This window comes from Chlorocebus sabaeus, chromosome 29 (genome assembly GCF_047675955.1).
Source record: "Chlorocebus sabaeus isolate Y175 chromosome 29, mChlSab1.0.hap1, whole genome shotgun sequence".
NCBI classification, from domain to species: Eukaryota; Metazoa; Chordata; class Mammalia; order Primates; family Cercopithecidae; genus Chlorocebus; species Chlorocebus sabaeus.
The window spans coordinates 5,057,658-5,080,956 of record NC_132932.1 but is presented as its reverse complement, the minus strand read 5'-3'; the positions used below and the strand labels follow the sequence as shown (position 1 = coordinate 5,080,956).

At 43.3% G+C, this 23,299-nt stretch overlaps 2 protein-coding genes across 2 annotated transcripts; both read right to left on the bottom strand.

The window, feature by feature from the left end:
• Positions 1 to 239: 239 nt before the first annotated feature.
• On the bottom strand, positions 240 to 5,570 carry SELENOS (selenoprotein S). Its single transcript, XM_007990584.3, has 6 exons — positions 5,413 to 5,570; positions 4,617 to 4,751; positions 3,333 to 3,439; positions 2,670 to 2,759; positions 2,497 to 2,575; positions 240 to 905 (listed from the first exon to the last, which is right to left on the bottom strand). The coding sequence occupies exons 1-6, from the start codon at positions 5,486 to 5,488 to the stop codon at positions 826 to 828; spliced, it is 567 nt and encodes a 188-aa protein (XP_007988775.2). The 5' UTR covers positions 5,489 to 5,570; the 3' UTR covers positions 240 to 825.
• A 3,627-nt stretch (positions 5,571 to 9,197) lies between these two features.
• Positions 9,198 to 22,686, bottom strand: SNRPA1 (small nuclear ribonucleoprotein polypeptide A'). Its single transcript, XM_007990585.3, has 9 exons — positions 22,517 to 22,686; positions 20,055 to 20,202; positions 18,994 to 19,072; positions 14,960 to 15,006; positions 14,587 to 14,689; positions 13,894 to 13,973; positions 13,406 to 13,481; positions 12,639 to 12,732; positions 9,198 to 9,470 (listed from the first exon to the last, which is right to left on the bottom strand). The coding sequence occupies exons 1-9, from the start codon at positions 22,596 to 22,598 to the stop codon at positions 9,412 to 9,414; spliced, it is 768 nt and encodes a 255-aa protein (XP_007988776.1). The 5' UTR covers positions 22,599 to 22,686; the 3' UTR covers positions 9,198 to 9,411.
• Between the last annotated feature and the right edge of the window lie 613 nt (positions 22,687 to 23,299).

Below are 23,299 nucleotides of genomic sequence, written 5' to 3'. Positions count from 1 at the left end.
TGAGTCATGGCATAAGGGAAGAACTGAGAGCACGCGTAGAAACGCGGTCAGCCTATAAGGAACCTCGAGGCATGATGTTTCTTTATCCCAGTAATTCAGCAACTGGACTCCAAGCACCCGATTTTGTGGATGAACCCCAAGGAGTCTGTCAACTTTCAAAATCACCGCAGCTGTCTGCCACTTGCCAGACTTATTTTGGGTAAGCAATAATAAATAGAGAAATAAGTAATAGTTGGAGGTTGTGAGTAATAAAAAGCTATTTAATGTTCGATAGACAAATTCAAGTCCATAAATCTCCTTGAATAAAGATGCTAAAAATGTTATTCTCGTTTTTTAAATAGTTTTGTTTTTACAAAGTTCTGTACATAAAAATAAATATACAGAAACAAACCCCATCAACTGTCCACATCAGTAATCCTCACTGGTGGGCTCACCATTGATAAGGAAGACATCATTCAACGCAACCTGTCACAGAGACTGTCCTAGCAGCAAGGATTTCTAATTTCAAAAGAACATTACTAGGCCTCTTTTATCAAGACTGCTCATCATCTAGAGGCCTTTACCTACCAACTAGCAATTAACCATGAAATCAATGAATGCAATCACTGTCTCCAAGTGGAATGTCACTAATGACCTAATGCCTAGAGGCAACATCTATACCTTTTGCTGACTGGAGCCCTGACATATGCAAGTATAGTTAGGAACAGAAATCAACCCCACCTCCCCTTGGCTAGTCACTGTGAAAAGCGTGCGTAAGGCAATTGAATCGAGGGTTAAGGATTCATCTTGCTAATGTCAAAAGCGACACTAACAAGATTTTTAGCTTCATCCACCAGATGATGGGCCTCTGCGTCCAGGTCTCCAGGAGCAGCTTCCACCTCCTTCACCAGACAAAGGGTTATAACCTAGGATGACAGAAAAGAAGCACAACAGTATTGATAAAATCTGAAAATCTGGGGACATTCTATATCCAAAATAAAATTATAAGAGTGACATGCAAAGCATTGCAAAGATATGGATTCTAAGGGACATTTAAAAAACGCTTTTAGCTGCTATATGAAAAAAAAAACCTTTATATTGTGATTGCCATTTGAATTGATTTTCTGGTGGGGAAAAAAGTCATTCAGCTGCTTTGTCCCAACTCCAAAACATATGCAAAAGAGTCACCAAAAACTCTCTCAAGATGGCCTGATTTAAGTATGTGAATCCTCCTATCACAGTGCTTATTAAAACTCACACATTCAAATAAGGGTCGTTCAAGCTACAGAAAACGGATTTAAAAAAATCAAAACAGAATCAAACTTATCACTTCTACCAGTCAGAACAGGGTCATCTGTATCCTTCCCTAACCCTCACCACCCCCCTCCCTCGTGAGTTTCCCAAAGTCAATGGACAACTGGTAACCTGGTTGAGTGTTCAGGTTCTAGGGCCAGCCAGAACCTGAACGTTTAAGTAACGCCAACTTAAAATGTTGGCGTTACTCCTTACTTGCAGTGGAATCTTTGGGCAATTAAACCCGGTGCCTCAGTTTCCTTATTTGTAAAGCCAGGCTAGTCAAAGCCCCAGCTCAGAAATGCTGGGGACGCTGAAAGAGGCCATGCATGCAAGCAGGCCACGCATTCCATCTTCTATAATTTCCATTCCTCTCCTAAATATCACCTCTCTGTGTCTAAAAATAAGTTTCCAGCAGGACCATTTAAAAATAGCATTTTCTTTCCAGATGCATTACCTTCTCTACAGCAAGCCAGGTTTAGTCTTCTGACACAAAGGGGATTACAGCTCAGCGTTCAAGGTCAGCCAATTTTGTAGCCCTGCTGCCTTGGAGCCCATGTCCCAGTCTTTCCTCAGTCCTCAAAGACGCCATCAGGCCTCCAGGCCTCTGCTGTGCCCCTCTCCTCCTATGGAGGATACAAAGTTTTCCGCCTTGGTTCCTACAGTGTTCTAGTGTCTTTGTTCTCTCCTTACACAGCAGTAACTTGCAACTCTTAGCCAGAATCACAAAGGATTGCTTATTTTCATTTGGGAGTCCCATCTTCCCAAATTTGAAATTCTCAGGGATGGGATGAAGACAGACTGCTGTGGCATTATCCAGAGTCCCCGCGGCAGTGTTGCACACAGGAAAAAGCTTTGGATGAGCATCTGCTACTCCTTGTTATTTGCAAGAAACAAGGTGGTCCCGTCTAGAAAGACCAAAACCACTGTGTTCCAGCTCCTTGACACTCATCTGAAGATTGGCAGACAATTCCTCACCCTACTTAGCTCTCCCCCTATGGGGCTGCAGAAGGATCAAGTGAGAATACTGTAAGCACAATCCTTCCAAGTACTTAGTGAGGACCTAGGAGGTGGTTTGCATCTGTTTCCTTTATTGAATCTTCACAATCCTAAGGAATTAGTCTTAACTTACGGACAAAGCAGCAAATAATCTTGTTTCTACAAGGTTAACTATATCCTGTAAGTGCTGGAAATCTGTTAACATTTGACATCAGTGGTGCTTACCACCCCCCCGCAACGGCTTTCGGTCCGATTTCCGTTTCACGACGACAGATGAAGTGGAAGGCCCAGGACTGTCTTCCTCCTGTTTGAACACATACAGATGTAAGAAGCAATTAAAACATTCTACTTGGCAATCTTTATCTACTGCATGCCAGCTGGCTGAGGTCTCCAGTCACCTGAGGCTTCTTTGCATTTCCTTTGTAACTTTTTCCTTCTTGCATGCTGTCCCACATTTCAATCTTCTGTCTCCTTTTTTCTTCTTCAAGCTGAGAAGCAATCACAATGTACAGAAAGAGTTCAGAAGTTGCCATCTCTCTCAAAGACAACGCTAACTCTGATAATTCTTAATTTAAACGTTTTTCAGAACAAACTTCACCCTCGTTTTCTTTAGTTAATAAAACTGTTGTGATCTGGTGGTATGAGTTTAACTCATATAGAGAAGCTTTGCTTTTTGTACACTATTAAAGAAAGCAAAATGTTTCACGAAAAAAATTACTGACTCCATTCTTCTGAAACTCATTCCTATCAGTACATTTTTGGTAACGTGGAAGACACAGGCACATGCACGCACACACTCACATGCATCCTGCTCCAGTCTGTCCCTCCTTTTGTGCTCTGGACTTTTCATTGTAATATATTCACACATCTAGTGTTCCCTAACAATAGTGTATACTTCTTGATATCACCAACACTTACATCGTAGGAACTGAAATGCTTACTGAATCTAATGGGATAGGACCTGGTCCTAGAAGCTTATAGACAACACACACACAGGCATCATTATCCACTAAGCCTCAGACAACTTCTATGTACACATTCAAACTGAAGCCAGTTCATACCTGTTTCAGTTTTTCCTTATGCTTTTCAATTTGCGCATTTAGTTCTTCTTGCATTTTCAATCGAGCAGCTGCTAAAGCTTCTTGTCGTTTAACAACAACATCAGGTTCTAAAATGTCAGAAAAAAACGGAGATAAAGCACTCTGTACAATATAAAATAGAAACTTTTGAGTGTCCATATTATTAAAAGTATAAAGAGGTATGGACATCAGACAACGAAACATGTTTTTACATGAGTACTCCTAACCCCTCTGCATATATTTTACTGCTTCAGGGGGCAGGGGTCTGTTGCTGAGCCATGGATTTTAGCCTCAAATATCTACATCACCAGCAACCTGTTAGAAATGCCAATTTCTGAGTTCTCCTGAGCAATTCCGATTCATAAAGCCTGGGATGGTAGCCAGAGCACATCTTGGATACCTCAGTGACACCCACAGTCTCTAGGTTGACTAGAATCCTGGAAGACTACCAAGGAAATACAAAGTTTTCTAAATCATTATCCATCCCTTAATTAGCCCAGAAGTAAGATTCTTAAGTATTTGTTTCTACAGAAAAGAAAAATCCTTCCAAATAGCATTATGAGTAGAAATGAACTCATTTCTACTCATAATGTCTACTTATAGTCTCGCTCTTTGCGACAGAGCTAGACTCCATCTCACAGAAAAAAAAAAAAAGAAAGAAAACACAAAGTCTCACTCTGTAGCCCAGGCTGGAGTGCAGTGGCACAATCTCAGCTCACTGCAACCTCCACCTCCCGGGTTCCAGCGATTTCTCCTGCCTCAGCCTCCCTTATAGCTGGGATTACAGGCGCCTGCCACCATGCCCCACTAATATTTGTATTTTTAGTAGAGACGGGGTTTCACCATGTTGGCCAGGCTGGTCTTGAACCCTGACCTCAAGTCATCCGCCTGCCTTGGCCTCCCAAAGTGCTGGGATTACAGGCGTGAGCCACCGCGCCCATCCAAGAACCATATGCTTCCTTTTTTAAAAAACAAAACAAAACAAAACAAAAAACAAGGTCTCAATCAATCGCCCAGGCTGGAGTGTTGTGTGGCCCGATCATAGCCCACTGCAGCTTTGACTTCCTGGACTCAAGTTATTCTCCCGCCTCAGCCTCCTAAGCACTGGGACTACAGGTGTGTGCTGCCACTCTCGGCTGTTTTTTTTTTTTTTTTTTAAATAGAGACAGGGTCTTGCTATGTGGTCCGTCTTACTTTTAACAAGAGACTAAATCTTAAGAAGTAGGTGTAAAACCACCGCTTTCATTTCGGTTATCGGGCACTAACCCACAGAAGCCGCAGCTCGCTCCAGCTGCCTCTGCCTCAAGGCTCTCAGCCGGGCGGAAAGCTTCTGAAAGACCACGTAGAGAAGGATGCAGCTGAAGACGATGTACCAGCCATAGCTGGCCAGCAAAGAGCCCACTGAAAAGGAAAAAAAAGTTTTCAAAAAAACTAAAAATGACACTATTAGTTGACCTTTCCATAAGACTCAACGAACGCAAAGTCAGTCTAACTCCTGACCTCAAAGCCTTCATGGTCTAGGCTGAGGACAAAGCCTCCTAAATAGATCGTTAAAATATGAACAAGAAGTGCGACACTTCAGGAATCACTGAGAAGTGAGACTTCTCAACCATCTGGGGAGTCGGGGGCAGTTAGAGTGTAGAGGGCACAGCAACTGGGTTTTGAAGAATGAAGAGCAACTAATCTGAATCAGGAAGGCAAAGGCCTTTCAGACCTAGGGAACCACATACAAAGGGGTGACAGCGCGGGGTTAGGAGTGTGTAGGGGGCTGTGTGGGGCAGGTCCCAGAGGCAAACGCCAAGGGCCGAGTGACTCCAGTAACTACAACAATAAGGGCTTGGTTCGCAAAAAAAGACTTGCGCAAACAACGGCCAGCCGAGCCGCCTAGGGAAGTGCGGCTCCCGAGAAGACTCCGCGCAAGGTCCGGGCCTGCTGCCCAGAGTCCGCGTAAGCGCCAACGCCCGTCCGTTCCCAGGCCTCCCAGGCTCCGGCGCCCCGAGCAGCAAAGGACGACCCACCGATCATGGTGGCGGCGCGCCCCTGCTGCCCCGCAACGACTCACCCGTGACGTGCAGGAAGCGCAGTCCCTCGGTCTCCAGGGCCGGCCGCGCGGACAAGGAATCCTCTTCCCGCTCCATGACGGCCACCGCCGCGCCTCCAGCCGGACGCTTCCGGTGCGCTCCCACGCACACGTGGCGCGCCCGGACGCGGTCGTGGTCCCGGCCAATCGCAGGCCGGCCCCGCCCCGACGCTGGGCCAAACGCAGGGGGCGTGGCCGAGGGGCGTGGCGGGGGAAAAATCCCGGCTACACTTGCTGGGGCCCGGACGTCGCGTGCGGGTACGTTCTGTGATGTCTCCTGGCTTGAGTCGGGGTGGAGGACAGACCCCTTTCACGGATTTCTTACCGACTTTCTACTTTCTTTTTTTTTTCTAATTGGACAGTGAAGCCAAGGAGGCCGGTGGTCGCCCGGAGGCAGGATTTGCACCCACATCCTTGCCCAGGGCACATTGGACAACAGGGCTCAGTAGGTTGACGACTCCCAGCGTTTGAGGGTTGCAGCCAACGTCCACCCCAAGTGAAAACACGAAACGTGGGCAGCCTCCTGCTCCTGCTGCCGGTGATACCTTTCAGGCCAAGAAAGCCCCCACCGATCCTCAAGGTTCTTTTCTCCAAAATCAAAACTTCTTAGGAAAGAACGATCATAGTAACGGCTCTAACCTGTGTTGAATTATACTGTATCATCACAAGCCACGATCAGAGTTACTCCTAATAGTGTCCTGGCTGTGTTCCTCTGCCTGCAGTGTCGTCCTGCACCCTCTTCCACCACTCAAACGTCACCACCTTTATGGTGACCATAACCATCCTATTTGAAATTTGACCTTGGATTTTTCTGGAGCATTTGAAGTGCACATACCTAGTTGTGTCTCAAAAGAAGGGTTAGGAATTGGGAATAGAACTGAAAAAATAATGAACAGGTGACAACATCCGAGTGCTGCCTCACCACCGTCGCCAGGAGCAGTGTGGGGAAGGCAAACCCCGGCATGAAGCGTGAATGCAATCAGTGTTTCTTCAACGCAGGTTTGCCAAGAAGTTCCTCCAGGGGGACGGCTGCAGGGATTTCAGCACTGCCCTCATCAAGGTTTCCCAGCAGTGTGTTCAGAAAGCAATAAAGGAGACCTGGCATTCATGAGCCATAGCAAAGAGAAACCTGAAAGCTCTTTTTCCCCTTTTGGCCACCTTAAAAATGGACTCCTCAAATGAACAAACCGAGGACTCTGGATGTCATCCATAAAGGCTGTAAAGATAGCTTATCAATTTAATGAGGAATTTTAGGAGGGAGAATATAATTTCCTTCTTCATGTTTGCCTTTCAGTTGTAAAAGATGATGAACCACCATCACTCTTTGCTACAGAGTGGTTTCTCACTTGCTCTGGCATCTTGCAGGAAACATTTATGTGCTAAATTGAATGACTTTTTGGAATTACAGCTGCAGTTCTTGGTCCCAGATTAGCTTTAAATCCACCTTACATCTAAATACTGATAAACTAGACAGGATGAGCAGGGTTGCCTGACCTCTTTTGTTAGGCTGTGAAGGACATTAGGTACACTGTACTGGGGTCATAGTTCATGGAAAAAAATGGTTAGGCTTCACTTTTCTCTCAGGAAGCTCTAGCAAAACAGTTTCAATCAATGCTTGGGAGCAGTTTTATTTTTATATAGTAACTTAACAGGATGGTTTAACAGAGTTCCCCACTTAACAAGGTGTCAGATGAAGACTTGAGAGCTTCAAGAATGTTGCAGTGGGCCAGGAATGGTGGCTTTTGCCTATAATCCTATTGCACTTTAGGAGGCTCAGGCGGGAGGATCCCTTGAGGCCAGGAGTTCAAGACCAGCCTGGGCAACACAGCAAGATTCCATCTCTACAAAAAAATTTGGCCAGGCACAGTGGCTCATGCCTGTAATCCCAGTACTTTGGGAGGCCGAGGTGCGTGGATCACCTGAGGTCAGGAGTTCAAGACCAGTCTGGCTAACGTGGCGAAACCCTGCCTCTACTAAAAATACAAAAATTAGCCAGGTGTGGTGGCGGGCGCCTGTAATCCCAGCTACTAGGGAGGCTGAGGGAGAATCGCTTGAACCTAGGAAGTGGAGGTTGCAGTAAGCTGAGATTGCACCACTGCACTCCAGCCAGGGTGAAAAAAAACCCCACAAAACTTAGTTATGGAAGAAGATCCTAAATTGCAAAGATTTGTTGTTGCCGGCTTTCAATCCATGTCAATGAATTAAGTCAACACGCACAGTATAAAAATGCCAAAATGTTGCATCTGGTTAAATTAAGGGAATGTTTGCTTTATTTGCCTTGTTTAGCTACCCTATCCTGTAATGTCTGTAATCACAAAGATGGAATAAACTGTAACATTTTAGGTTCTATCATTTAAAAAAGGCAACAATCCTTTTCACTCAGGACTTTGCAACATAAAACGGAAACCAGTATTAACTCATGAAAATAATGCATATTCTAAGCATATAGAAAACCAAAGTATCCTTGTAAACTATTGTGAACTAGTGTTGTATACGTATGTACATATAATGCATATATTCCACTAAAATCTAATAGATATTAAATTATTTGAATGCATGGATGATGGGCTTTTGTTTCAGTTCCTAGCACATTGATCTTATGGTCCTATTGATAGAAGTTACTCATCCTAGCCAGGCATTTGTTACCTTTGTCCCTTTTCAGGTGATCAGGTGTTATAACCTTACCTGGCTTGGCTTGTCTAGAACAGGAAAGGTATTTCAACAAACACTTTGCTCAATGTAATTGCTCAGGTATTATTTGCAGAAAGAGGACAAAGGTGGACAGTAACCAGGACTGTCACCTGTCACTGACTGTTGTAGGCTAAATGATTGGCCCTAATTTGTCATTCCTTCTCACAGCCATATCTTTGCTATGGCAAGGTGAAAGGAGTGTATTTCCCCATCATCCTTTGACTCTGTACTTGGCGAGATGGCTTGTTTTGGTTAATAGTAAGTGGGCAGAAATAAGTGTGTCAGTTTTGAGTGTACATAGGCCTTAAGAAGCTCCTAGTGTTTACTTCCTGTGCCTTTGCCGGGTGAGCTGGCTCATCGAGACCTGTAAAGAAACCAAGCCACCCCAGTTAATCCAGACCTACAGTGATAAGCAGAGTCAACTATAGAATAGTGTTGCTGATGAAAACCCCTGAGTTTTGTGGTGGATTGTTATACAGCATTATTGCAGCAATAGCTAACTGATGAAGTGCCAAGGTTTTCACAAAAGTATATGCAACAAGATGGGATTAAGACTATCATGGCTAAGGGAGATCAGAGAGATGGCAATCAAACAGTAGTGTTTTTCAAATATGAGTAACTACGCCCCTTTCAACAACAAATGTTCTTGTAGACTCTCTATATGACCTTTATGTTAACTATGTACCTATATAAAACTAGAGGCTGGGTAGGTGGTTTAGGCCTGTACTCCCAGCACTTTGGGAGGCCAAGGCGGGAGGATCACTTGAAGCCAGAGTTGGAGACCAGCCGGGGGGGTGGGGGACAAAAAACGTAGCCAGGCTTGGTGGGACACAACAATTTCAAAAATGGAATCATTTCAGTTGTCATATCAGAAGCCGGAGTGAGAGGTCAGTCTGCATTAACAGAAGGGCTATGTGGGAGTAGAAAAGGTGGCCTTCCTGGCATGTGTCATGACACTGCAGAAGCTAGACTCTAATCCAGCCCAGGAAGCCTACTGAGAAAATGCTGCCCTCCTGCATTTCCAATTTAAACATGTCCTTAGACCTCACTGCAAATGCACCGTGATGACACACAACTTGGCAGCACAGTGAGTGGAGTTTATTTTTATAATTTGTAGAAAATTGACATTTAGATTTCAAAACGTATATTACAAAATTATCAGCAGCAGTCTTAAGCATTTCAACAATGCTGATAGATTTCACTTTGCTAACACAAACAAGGCTATTATACCATGTTCGAAAAGCAAGACTTGTTCCAAAAGGGTCTATTATTATACATCTGCGTCACTGCTCAGGACCCGTTTGTGACTGTGTCTTCTTCCATCTCTTCTTCACCATCATCAGTGGGCCCTAAAGAAAACCACACAAGCAAAAGTAGTATCAATTTGAGAGACTCTATTCCCTTAGCATGTGAGTGTTCGTTCTGTGGCCACTGTTTGTTAGGCACTGAAGTAGGTACAGAAAGATCAAAAGCAGCCCCTGCCTTTGAGGAACTTATTGGCCAGGGACAGTCTAGTCTGTCTTTGGCAGGTACTGGAAGGGATAGTCAATTTCAAAGGAAAGGGGTCACAAAGGTTTCAAAATTGTTGCCTCCCATTGTAGTTGATGATAATTCATTTTTGGTGAAGGTAAAGTCTATACTCATGTGCTTTTCATGGCACTACTGTAGGCAAAAAAACCAGAAATACTCAAAAACATTTGGGCACCTACTACATGCCAAATACTGGCAATAGTTCAATGACTTTATTGTCTCTAAGTTAGGGAAATATGGCAACAATTACCAAAAAATGTTACATTTGTTCAACAATTTATGGCAGATATTTTGGTCAGTGTATTCCAGAGGGAAAAAAAGTTGTAACTCCTTCAATTATTTGGGAAAATTACTCAATAATGTCTCACTTAACATCAGTCAGCTGAATTCTTGTATTGGTTTCATCATTCCATCCGTTGCAATATGGTATTTTGATTGAGGGCATGAAGAAAATCTGGCCACACAGGCATATAGTTAGAAAAGGGAGGAAGGTTTTAATGGCCCGTGCAGATAATGATGGATGTTCTTTTTAGATACCATGGTAAAACTTGACAAATGGTAGCTTCCTAAAGGTTAGATGGCAGTATAAAAGTCTGAAACCTTATCAATGAACTTTTCATACTCTTACTTGGTTTATCTTGTACTTTGAACAAATCTTTTACCCAGACATGATTTTGTATCATTTGGAAAACAGGGGTTCACCGACTTTTGCAGATCTTTCAAACGCTGAGCCATGTAATTACACAACACCAAAAATGTTACACCCATTAATTCACATGCACTAACATTACTATTGAGTTTCCCAGAAAAGTCTTGAGGTACTGGGAAGGTTATGGCAGTGGATACAAGTTTTCTAAATTTTAATTTTTGCTTCAAATCTTGAATTTTCAATTGTTTTCCTTGAAGTGTCAGGCTCACTTCATCATGTTTGGGAAGACAAGTAGCTGCCTCTCAACTGAAACGACTGCACTAGTGATGGAGATAACCACCTAACTCAAGTATGCAGACATGTGCATCCCCTTTCTATCACCCAGAATATCAAAGAGACGTATGCTGGAGGAGTGAGATTTAATTATCTTTACTGCTGCATCCAGGACACTCTTAAGTGAAACTGGTATGCACTCTACTGGGAGTGCAGAATAGGGAAGAATATAACAACTATTATTTAGGCTGCTGCCTTGACTCCTACTGTGCCAGCAGTTCTACCCACTATTGCTCCATCAGTGCAAATGTTCATACAAAAGCAAGTAACACCTTGGTGTTACTAGATAAAAAACAGTCTTCAGCCAGGCATGGTGGCTCACGCCTGTAATCCTAGCACTTTGTGAGGCCAAGGCGGGTGGATTACAAGGTCAGGAGATCGAGACCATCCTGGCTAACATGGTAAAACCTTGTCTCTACTAAAAAAAAAAAATACAAAAAATTAGCCAGGTGTGGTGGCAGGCGCCTGTAGTCCCAGCTACTTGGGAGGCTAAGGCAGGAGAATTGTGTGAACCCATTCCTGCAGTGAGGTGAGATCGCACCACTGCACTCCAGCCTGGGCGACAGAGCAAGACTCCATCTCAAAACAACAACAACAACAACAAAAAAACAGTCTTCACCTTAGACTCCCAGAAGCCCACAAACCATACAGTAGAGAATTACTAGTCTTAAAAAATGTCTTTTTGGCCGGGCACAGTGGCTCACGCCTGTAATCCCAGCACTTTGGGAGGCCAAGACGGGCGGATCACGGGGTCAAGAGATCGAGACCATCCTGGCCAACATGGTGAAACCCTGTCTCTACTAAAATAAAAAAAATTAGCCGGGCACAGTAGTAGGCGCCTGTAATCCCAGCTACCGGGGAGGCTAAGGTAGGATAATCGCTTGAACCTGGAAGGCGGAGGTTAGAGTGAGCTGAGATCATGCCATTGCACTCCAGCCTGGGCAAAGAGCAAAACTCCGTCTCAGAAAGAAAAAAAAAAAATCTTTTTCATTTTTAGCTCCCAGCTGAAACATTATTTCCCTAGGAAACTTTCCCCAAGATAGCAGTCTAAGTAGAGGTCCCCAGTTACATTCATATCAAAACTTGTAAGACATATTTCAGTGTTTTTTCATTTTATATCCCTAGTGCCCCACATGCTGCCTGGCATAAAGTAGGCATTCAAATGTTGCAACAGTTACCACTTATCAAAAACTCGCTAATGTTGAGCCCTGTGCTAAGTCCAGTTTCTTAGCCTCTCGGCGACCTTTTGAGGTTTGGTACTATTATTATCTCAGATTTAAAGATGAAGAAAGACTTGAAGAAAGCTGTCCAAAGGCAGAGCTGGTGAAGCTAAGATTTGGGCCTTGGACTGCTTGGCTCTAGAGCCTGTGTTCCTAACTACTGAGCTATTATGCACACACATAAATATATACAGGTGAAAGTCCACATGGCTCTCTCTAGTGTTCAGTTCACTCCATTGCTGAAGTAATGCTAGCTTCAACTTTAACATAAAACCCTCCCCAGTGCTATGACTTAACTTTCTTTATGAATCACTTTTTTTTCTTTTTTTTTTTTTTTGAGATGGCGTTTCGCTCGTTGCCCAGGCTGGAGTGCAACGGTGTGATCTCAGCTCACCAACAACCTCCAACTCCCAGGTTCAAGCTATTCTCCTGCCTCAGCCTTCCGAGTAGCTGGGATTATAGGCATGCACCACCACACCCGGCTAATTTTGTATTTTTAGTAGAGACGGGGTTTCTCCATGTTGGTCAGGCTGGTCTCGAACTCCTGACCTCAGGTGATCTGCCTGCCTCAGCCTACCAAAGTGTTGGGATTACAGGGGTGAGCCACCGCATCCAGTCCATCAAATACTTTATCTTCAAAGAGCATTTAAAGAGATTTCATATATTAGATTTGATGTAAGGAGGCACTATTCTAGCATTCTGGAGTCATGGCATCTAAATGGTTGTGAGAGTTACACTTTGAGTGTAACATTAATTTGAACGTACAAAGAACACCATTTGCTCACCCGATCTGCGTTCTCTGCCAGGGATCTGACCAGACTGCAGCAACCCCTTCAGCCTCTCCACTTCAGCCAGAGTTGAAGCATTTGCTATAGCATTCTGGAGGACAGACAGCAACGGAGATGGATGATTAACTTCAATCAAGTATCAACTACCCAGAAAACTAAGTATCAATCACCTAAAGAAATTCACAGCAACTTCTCCATTTGGAATATTAAACACTTTGGTGTTGGGGGAAGAATGTTATTGGCCCACAAAAATAAAACTAGAAGCCAAAACACAAATTTCTAAAATTGGTGAAGAGATGCAGGCCTTCTTATAAAAGAGTAAATAATCACTCCACATGTCCTAAAATCGTAGCTAAGTGAAGTAACGATTTGGAATTATGTTACTGAATAATTTAAGGAGGCAATATTATAAAACTAGGGTCCCTACTGATCAGCCAAAAGGATTTGCCAGACAGCAAATCTTTGAAAGTAAAAATTAAGGCAAACACTGAGACAGCATACCAAGGTAACTAACTGTTCAAAGTGATAAATGCACCCTGGAAAATGAGAAAGACAAAGCTGCCTCCACATTAATTAGCTTGTGTAATTTTAAGTCTGATCAAATAATAACTTTATGCTAGTTTTTCCTTAAACAGAAATATTGTTGTATGCTAATAACTGTGGGGAAAAAAAAATCTGCAATGTTCAGAATATGTTTATTATCCAACTTTGTGTTCTGAACCCATCTTAGCTCGTTCCAGTCAAGAAGCCTAACACATGATTACCTTGATTGCTTCTACATCCCCTGGAGATGGCCCACCTTTCTTTTTGTCAGTTGGCAAACCAGCACCTGGATTAAAACTTAAGAGGGGGAAGAACATAACTGTTAAACCTAGACCAACAGAAGTTGCTTCTCTTTTACTTTCAAAAGCTTTTGAAAGTAATTCAACCAGTGTAGTATCTTATCTTTGTTAACAAACTGATACAAGAACTCTCTTCTTCAGAAACACCATCCAGTTCATCTTCCTATATAGAAAATAGGATGTACATGGTATCACATTGAGACTGACTACTGAAATATTTGCTCTGCTAACCTGGTAGAAATTTCTTGTGATGTATGGACCATTGATGTACATGGACTATAAGCACTCAGATTTAATACCACATTAATATGTCAGAGTTTTTGGTTAATTTTGTAGGAGACGAACTACCAGACAGATCAGATCATGTTTCTGAAGGTGAAGTAGAGTTAAGTTGGATATCCGTGTCTTACGTTTTGCTTCTCCTGGCAATATCCTTTGCAAGCTGTGCACCCCGTTTGCCCTTGAACATTTTCTCTGCTTCCTGACGCTCCTACAGCGACACCACACACAGAGTTAATGGAAATAGGAATACCACATGCATTTAGATGCATTCCTCAGAAGACATGGAAGTGAACTCTCCTACAATACTCCAGGCTGGTGAAAATACCAAAAAGCCAATTTCAAATTAAGAGAAGACACAGTGGTCTTCTTTCTTTGGTAAAGCTCCCTGAAGAAAGTTCACTCTCCTAGTTCCAAGGAGGGGATTCCAGGGAACTAAGAAGGCAATTAAATAAACAATAAAATAATGAACTCCTAATAAAGGGAAAAACCTTCCTAACAAACAGAGCTGCACAAAAGTGGGTTACTTTAAGTTCTCCACTGGGAATGTATCTAAGCAGAGAATCCACTGTTAAGAGTGTTCACTGTGGCCTCAACATTTTGCAAACTTTGGAATGGCCAGCATTACATAAAAGAGCTTTAACTTAAAGTTCTATCATAAACTCTGCTATTAGAAAAAAATTTGACGTAACACTTCCCCCCCACTTTCATTACAAACTAATGGTAAAATTTACTCATTTAGACAATTTTAATAATCAGTAATAAAAATATAAAGAAAAACACACAACTCTATAATGACTCACAAGCAATAGATTACTACTTACTTTTAGTTTCACTTTCTGGAAATCCAGTACTCTGACTTGTGGAACTTTATAAATCACATACAATCTGTAATGCTTCTTATTGGTTACCGGATTTCTTAGAATACTACAAGAAAAAAAGTAACACAATGGCAAACTTGTTCATGGCACAGCACTCAAAAGATCTGTTTGAATAGTCTAAGGAACCTACAAATCAAGGGAACATTCACATTCTTCACATTTCAACATTGTAACAATTTACCATTAAGGAAATATATTCAATATTTCTTTGTAAAAGGCACTTTTAATTAACTGATTACATTAAGGTCAAGGCTGGTAGAAGTAATGTTATTTTAAAGGACTTCATTCATTTTGTCACAATATGTAATTCCCATACCTTAGGTAAGTCAGCGATTTGAGAGATGCCAGAGGGTCCAGATCACCCTGTAAAGTAATGGCCACAGGTAAGAACACGAATACCACATGCTATTTTGAGATTTGGAGAGGCAGAGTGCTTTTGAAGCAAGTTGTCTTTTATTTATTTACTTAACTTTTACTCTCTAGCACCAAGCCCAATACTAGCACATCACAAATGTTTAAATAATTTCTTTCTTTTCTTTTTTTTGAGACGGAGTCTTGGTCTATCACTCAGGCTGGAGTGCAGTGGCACAATCCTGGCTCACTGCAAGCTCTGCCTCTCGGGTTCACACCATTCTCCTGCCTCAGCCCCCTGAGTAGCTGGGACTACAGGAGCCTGCCACCACGCCCGGCTAATTTTGTTTTGTATTTTTAGTAGAGACGGGTGTCATGCATGAAGAGACCACCAAACAGGCTTTGTGTGAGCAATAAAGCTTTTTAATCACCTGGGTGCAGGCGGGCTGAGTTGGAAAAGAGAGTCAGCGAAGGGAGGTAAGGGTGGGGCTGTTTTATAGGATTTAGGTAGGTAAAGGAAAATTACAGTCAAAAGGGGGTTGTTTCTGGCTGGCAGGAGTAGGGGTCACAAGGTGCTCAGTGGGGGAGCTTTTTGAGCCAAGATGAGCTGGGAAAAGGAATTTCACAAGATAATGTCATCGCTTAAGGCAAGGACTGGCCATTTTCACTTCTTTTGTGGTGGAATGTCATCAGTTAAGGCGGGGCAAGGCATTTGCACTTCTTTTGTGATTCTTCAGTTACTTCAGGCCATCTGGGTGTCTATGTGCAAGCCACAGAGGATGCGATGGCTTGGCTTGGGCTCAGAGGTCTGACAAGGGGATTTCACCATGTTAGCCAGGATGGTCTCATCTCCTGACCTGGTGATCCGCCCGCCTCGGCCTCCCAAAGTGCTGGGATTACAGGCATGAACCATCAGGCCCGGCCGGGGGCCTCACTCTTAACAGAAATCATGTCCCAACGCGGCCCTGCCCTGAAGAGATACTGCTGGAACAGACGCAAATTGGGTAGATGGCGGGGGAGGGGTATGTGTGTGCAAGAGGCACAATGAGAAAAAAATACAAATAAAAACAGGGAGAGCAGAGCCAGAAATTCTCAAAAAGCAAGCTGCCATCTTCAGATAAGTCACAAAAACCACCAGAGGGAGCTCTAGAGCTTGATACTGTTTTACCCCCACTGAAGATGATCCAAAAACGAATAAAGAACAAAGTGGTAACATTTGTTACATACATAGTGTAAAACATAATGGTGATGTAGTGATGGGTTTCAAAAAAGAATAAATATGTAACAAGCTGAAGGGTGCTGAAATGTTGAAGGTCACTGTACCGTATTGTTTAGGAGGGTAAAGGTGTCAAAGTTTAAAATTAAATGTTGAAGGTCACAGTACAGTGATCTTAACATTTACTTTTAAACTTTTATAAATATGTATGTTTTAATTTCTAGGATGCTAACTCAAGACTGAAAAAGAGTAATTTCTAAACCATTAGAAGGAAAATGGAATGACAGAAGGAGAGCATGTACAATAAAGGAGAGAAAAAGGATTGAAGAATGGATGGTACAAACAGAAAGCCCCACAACAGAGAGAAGACAAACTGGAACACACCAGTAATTACATTAAATGTAAACAGACTAAATATAAATAATTCACTTAAAAGAGCTTTCAGACTGGATTGTAAAAAATTCTAATCACAGCCTGGCACGGTGGCTCACACCTATAATCCCAGCACTCTGGGAGGCCCAGGTGGGTGGATCACAAGGTCAGGAGTTCAAGACCAGCCTGACCAATATGGTGAAACTCTGTCTCTACTAAAAAAAAAAATACAAAAATTAGCCAGATGTGATGGTGCCCACCTGTAATCCCAGCTACTCGGGAGGCTGAGGCAGCAGGAGAATCTCCTGAACCCAGGAGGCAGAGGTTGCAGTGAACCGAGATCTCACCACTGTGCTCCAGCCACTCCATCTCAAAAAAAAAAAATCCAACCATACAGTTTTCAACAGATAAATCTAAAATACAAGAGGTACAGAAAAGTCGAAAGTAAATTTTGGATGGAAAAAGATTTATCATGCATATAACTAACCAAAAGAAAGATTGTTTTAGTATATCAGGTAAAAGAAACCCCAAAGTAAACAGCTTTAATAGAGACAGAGGGTCACAACATAATAAAAAGGTTCTGTTCACCAGAAAGATATGAGTAATTCAAAATTTGCATGTATCAAATAAGGCAACTTCAAAATATACAAAACTAAAATTGACAGAACTTTAGGGATAGTCAAATCCACTACCATGCTGTGAGATTCTAACATAACTCTCTCAGTAACTGATAAGCCCAATGGTCTTCATTTTTGCAAAGGGCTTTAAATACAACTATAATTTCTCTAACAGCACCTATCCTGAGACACATTGCCTATAAATATGTATTTCTGGTTGAATACTCCACACACTTTAGAAAGGACATGGCCATGGACCAGTGCTTTCTTACATTTGTAGTCAAGCATCTCCTTGAGAATCTGAAGGATGTTATGGACCTCGTCCACAAGGAACGGAACACAGTTCATTCTCAACAATCAGGAAAATACGGGAGGAAGGTTAGGTCACAAAATTAAGTTATGCGATTTTTTTTTTGAAATGGGGTCTCGCACTATTGCCCAGACTGGAGTGCAGAGGCATGATCATGGCTCACTGCAGCCTCGACTGACTGCTAGGGCTCAAGTGATCCTCCCACTTCAGCCTCTGGAATACTTGGGACCACAGATGCACGTTACCACATCTGGGTTTTTTTTTTTTTTGAGATGGAGTCTCACTCTTCGCCTAGGCTGGAGTGCAGTGGCATGATCTTGGCTCACTGCAACCTCTGCCCCCTGGGTTCAAGCAATTTTCCCATCTCAGCCTCCCGAGAAGCTGGGATTACAGATGCCCACCACCACACCCAGCTAATTTTTGTATTTTTAGTAGAGACAGGGTTTCACCATATTGCCCAGGCTGGTCTCGAACTCCTCACCTTGTGATCCGCCTGCCTCGGCCTCCCAAAGTGCTGGGATTACAGGCATGAGCCACTGTGCCTGGTCTTTTTTTTTTTTTTTAAATTACTTAGAGAGAGAGACGAGGTCTCACTATGTTGCCCACGCTGGTCTAGAACTCCTGGGCTCAAATGATCCTCCCACCTTGGCCTCCCAAAGTGCTTGGATTACAGGCATGAGCTATGGCACCTGGCCTACAATATACATTTAAGCATCCAGTGTTTAAGTGAATAATTTAGGTTACAAAACAATATACAGTATTTCAATTATGTTAAAAATTGGATACACAGAGCAGAAATTTAAAAAGCATAAAAACAGTTCCAAGTGGACTGTTCATCTAATGTGAAGAGTAAAACAAGGTTTTTATACTAGAACTGTTCAACAAGATTTAATGCACATCAGATATGTAATCTAAAATTTTCTAGTAGCCATGTTAAAATAAATAGGTGAAACTAATTTTAATAATAAGCCATTTAACCTATTACCAAAACATTACCATTTCAACATCGATATAAAATTACTGAGATGGTTTACTTTTTCTTTTTTTTGCACTTAAGTCCTTGAAATCCAGTGTGTATTTTATAGTTCTACCACATCTTAATTATGAGTAGCCACCTGTAGTTACTGGTACTGTATTGGACACTGCAATTCTAGAAAACAACATAGCAGTTTACAACCCTGGAATAGGGGAAGCTTAAACATCAAAACGGCTACAATAAAGAAAAAGATTGATACATTGGACTGCACCTAAATTAGGAACTTCTCTAACAGGACATCCTAAGTCAAAGTGCAAGTAAGAGTAGGAAAATATTTGCAACATACAGCTGCAGAACCCAAAAGGCCCAGATCCTGAATTAAGAAAAAGACAAGCGGATACTGAGATCATTTTCTATGAGATTTTCTAGATTTTGTAAATTTTCTGTAGGAAGCACATAGTACCTTTAACCCCACCCACCAAATACATTTTCCTTCTGTGCAACTTACCAGTTCCACGAGACTATTATTGGTGAGAATGAGTTCTGTCAGACAGGGCAGAGCCTGATCAAGTCCCTCACCTATACGGCTAAAATAAAAAGAGAGTCTTAGTAAAAGTGAAAATTAAATAAGCTCACAATTTTAATTACCTCCTTGCTCAGAGGATTTCAGAGAGACACTTACAGATCCTTCTTCCAACACCCTGACAAAGAGGAAACAAAGCAAAAAGAACCCTTTTCTGAAGCCACAGCCTCAGCGACAGAAGTGGGATTTTAGAACCCATGCCTATGGGACACTGCCTGGGGCTAATTCTACTGTCACACTGTCTAGTGGAACCTGAGAAAAGGTGCAACTCCCAGGTGGCACAAACTACTTAACTCACTTCATGATTTTTTGTGCAGGCAGCGTAGAAATACAAATAATTCTGCATTCACAGCTCAGGTACAAGACACAACAACTATACTATAGGGGAATGGTTAACCTATGAGATATATTTCTATCTGAAGGAAATCCCACTCACTATCCAGTACCTTTAAAGACATTATCTACACACCAAGTGCCTTTTTCCAATAAAGTTTACACAGAGCTGATGAAGACAGGGTCAAAAAATATCTCAATTTCAGTAAGTAACAGTCTAGAAATCAGTTGCAGTTAAAAAAAAATAGCAGAGACGCTCAGTCAAAAGTATAATTGTTACCTTTATATATGCTTTTACTATGACCCCTTTGATAATTGTTCTAGAAGCCAAAATGTATACAAAGCAACATGCTTTTAATTAGAAACTTACCATGAAAATAAAAATACATGATTTCCGAACAGATACAAGACTAGACTAAAGCCAGGTTAATCTCTGGATCTCTATAGGAAAAGTGAAGTTCATTTCTCATTTTAAGAAAAAACATGTATTGAACGTGGCTTCCATTATGGAAAAAATATTTTTTAAAATTATAAAAATTAAAAAAAAAACAAAACATGTAGGTTTAACCGGTAGTATGTGCTACAACTTTTTCAGGGAACACTGCAACATTTACCCTAGGGGGAAAAAGTTACTTTCCCCTACAGGCACTTACCATATTCTGTTGTTGTTCACTAACAATGTTTTCAGTCTTCTCAACAAAGGAAAACCATCCAGTTTCCTGATCTCATTGTCAGAAAAATCAATAGCATCAAACTGGTCTAATGTAGCACCTAGATTTTCAATGACGGGAATTTTATACCCTGTAAAATGGAGGAAAAAAACACACAAGAGGTATTAATATAACTAAACAGCCCCTTAAAACATTAGCAGTATTTCATAGTATCTGATTCCAGGCTTTGATTTATTCAGGAAGCATTACCTAGCACCTATGCCATGTCATACATGCCTTGCCACTGTACAAGATACTAGAGAGAAAATGTTGAACGAGTCTCAAGTACCCAGTGCCATGAAGCTTACAATCTAATGACAACAAGGACAAGAACAATAATAATGGGTGATATAGGTAGCTAACATTTATAAGAACATTTACAAGGTGCCTCACACTGTTCTAAGTCGTTTGGGCTAGTTAAGCGGAATCCGCACAACAGGAATTTACACTTTGAGCTGCTTAGTCTCAGTGCCCAAACAGCGTTCAAACATTGTGGATAACAGTTCTCCACTCTTGCACCTCCACGGGCCAGATTCTTAGAACCCATCAGAACAGCCTCAAGATATGACAGTTCTCTCTCCCCTCCCCCAGCTACAATTTAGAGTTGAAGAACTCAATGGTTTACATAGAGTAATAAACCTGTGAACACTCAAATGTTAATTTGTCCAATTTGAGCATAATTATTGTGTTAGGCACTATAAGAAAAGAAATATTCCAAAGAAGCAAGGTCTACTAAAAAAGAATTCACCCAAAGTTAAAGGACACAATTCAGAGCTATACTATACGTATTGCATCAAAATACGTATTCTCAACACTGCACGTACTCCATAAAGAGAAATGGCAAAGATCATCAAAAGTGGTGAGTTGGGCCGGGCGCAATGGCTCAAGCCTGTAAGTAATCTCAGCACTTTGGGAGACCGCGGCGGACGGATCACCTGAGGTCGGGAGTTCGAGACCACCCTGACCAACATGGAGAAACCCTGTCTTTACTAAAAATACAAAATTAGCCAGGCGTGATGGCACAGGCCTGTAATCCCAGCTACTCAGGAGGTTGAGGCAGGAGAATCGCTTGAACCCGGGAGGCAGAGGTTGCAGTGAGCTGACATAACGCCATTGCACTCTAGCCTGGGCAACAACAGCGAAACTCCGTCTCAAAAAAATAAATAAATAAAAAAAGGGGGGGGGGGGGTGAGTTGCTTTTGAACTGAACCTTTCTCTAAGAAACTTAATTTCAACAAAATAAAAATACTGGGGGCCGAGCGCGGTGGTTCACATCTTAATCCCAGCACTTTGGGAGGCCGGCGGAGGCGGATCACCTGAGGTCAGGAATTCGAGACTAGCCTGACCAACATGGCGAAACCCCTTCTCTACTAAAAATACAAAAATCAGCCAGGTGTGGTGGCTCACGCCTGTAATCCCAACAACTCGGGAGGCTTGAGGCACAGGAATCACTTGAACCGGGGAGGTGGAGGTTGCAGTGAGGCGAGACCACGCCACTGCACGCCAGCTGGGGCGAAAGAGCGAGACTCCCACACAACACAACACCACAACACAACACAACACAACACAACGGGGTTTCCCAAAGATCAGCAAGAAATCTAAGCAGATCCCGCAGCGATGCTGCTCCGAAGCCATAGGTCCCCGTGGGAACAAATCTCAGGCTACGGCTGCATGGTCTTATCCCCAGAGAAGTTGCTCTTCACATCCTTTTTAAAGTCGTCTCCTGAAATGCCAACAGGCTAGCTGCCCTCCCAATATCTTACCAAGTCTTCCTAAGGTTGAAATAGTACAGGAATCTGAATAATTGCGAGCGCTTCCACAACTTACACACAGCCCAGGGCAGTGCAAACCTGGGTCACACAGTTCAATTTTTAAAACGTCTTCATAAAGGGGAAACGCCAGACAAAGCTACTAAGTACAAAATACTGGGGGAAACAATCGCTGTTGTTCGGGGACTTGGTTTCCTCCCTCACATTAGGAACAACGAACACACATCCCATCTACGCTCAAAATATCGTCTGGCGGCAAGTATTAAGAACCAATCACTCGCCCTGCACTAGCGTTATAACCATTAACGAGCCGCTCTTCCGGGCCCTCAAACAGAGCCAACTGCGAAACAGCCAAGCAAGGCCTAACAGAGCCCCACGAGTATGCACCAGGAAGTAATGAAGTCACTCGCGCCTGTCAAGAGGCACGGCGGTAAGACAAGGCTCCCAAGAGCCTAACCGGATGCTCATTTGGCAACAACGGCAAGAATCAGGCCCCGCGTTCCCTGCGCAGCCCGGTCGGAGCCCAGACAACCGGCCCGCGGGCCAAGCTCCGGCCTTCGGTGCACGCGGCAGAGCGCGGATAATAAGGCAACGCGGTGCAGCCCGGGGACTGGCCGCCCACGCCCTCGGACTCACCTCGGAGGTCCAGCTCCCGGTCGCGCACCGCGTTGGTGTACTGCGCCGCCTGCTCGATCAGCTCCGCCGTCAGCTTGACCATCCTGCTGCCTCCCGTCTCCTCGCACCGTGGAAAGCCCGTGGCCTCCCGCCAGCGAGACGTCCCAGCGTGCCCCGCGCCCCACCGCCAGGCAGCACCAATCGCAGCCGCCGAGTGCGCGCGCAGCTCGCCCGCCAGGCCGAAGCAATCGAAGAGCCACGCCTTCGGGGTCGTTATGGCCGGAAGTCTTGCCGCGCGCGCAGCGGCTGTGTCTGCTTGTGGGTTCTTTCCTGGGGTGTGTTTGGAGTCTGGAGAACCTATGATACCAGACGTTGGTGTTTAAAAGTTAAGGCGAATGTGGAAACATCCGAGGGGAACTTTTTCATGCATTAGCGCACCTTGAGGTGGGACGGGAAGCTGTGACTGCTCTCCCTCCACCAGCCGGCGCGGGGACCCGTGGGGTTCAGTGAAGGGTCCAGGAGTTCAGGTACCCGTCCTGGGCCTGGGCCTTGGCTCCGGGTTACAGTGTGAGATCCCGGGCTAGGTGGCCCACCTGGGACAGGTCGCCGGGACAACCCCAAAGCTCCGCAAGTCCAACCTGGCCTAGGGCACGGTAGGGTTTGCGGTTAAGCTTGTGGCCTTTAGACTTCTGAATATTCATATGAAGTATGATATACAGAAAAGTGTGCATATGAGGAATTTACAGCGTGATTAATGACCAGAGTGAACACAACTGCTTAGCCGACACCGAGATCCAAAAAACC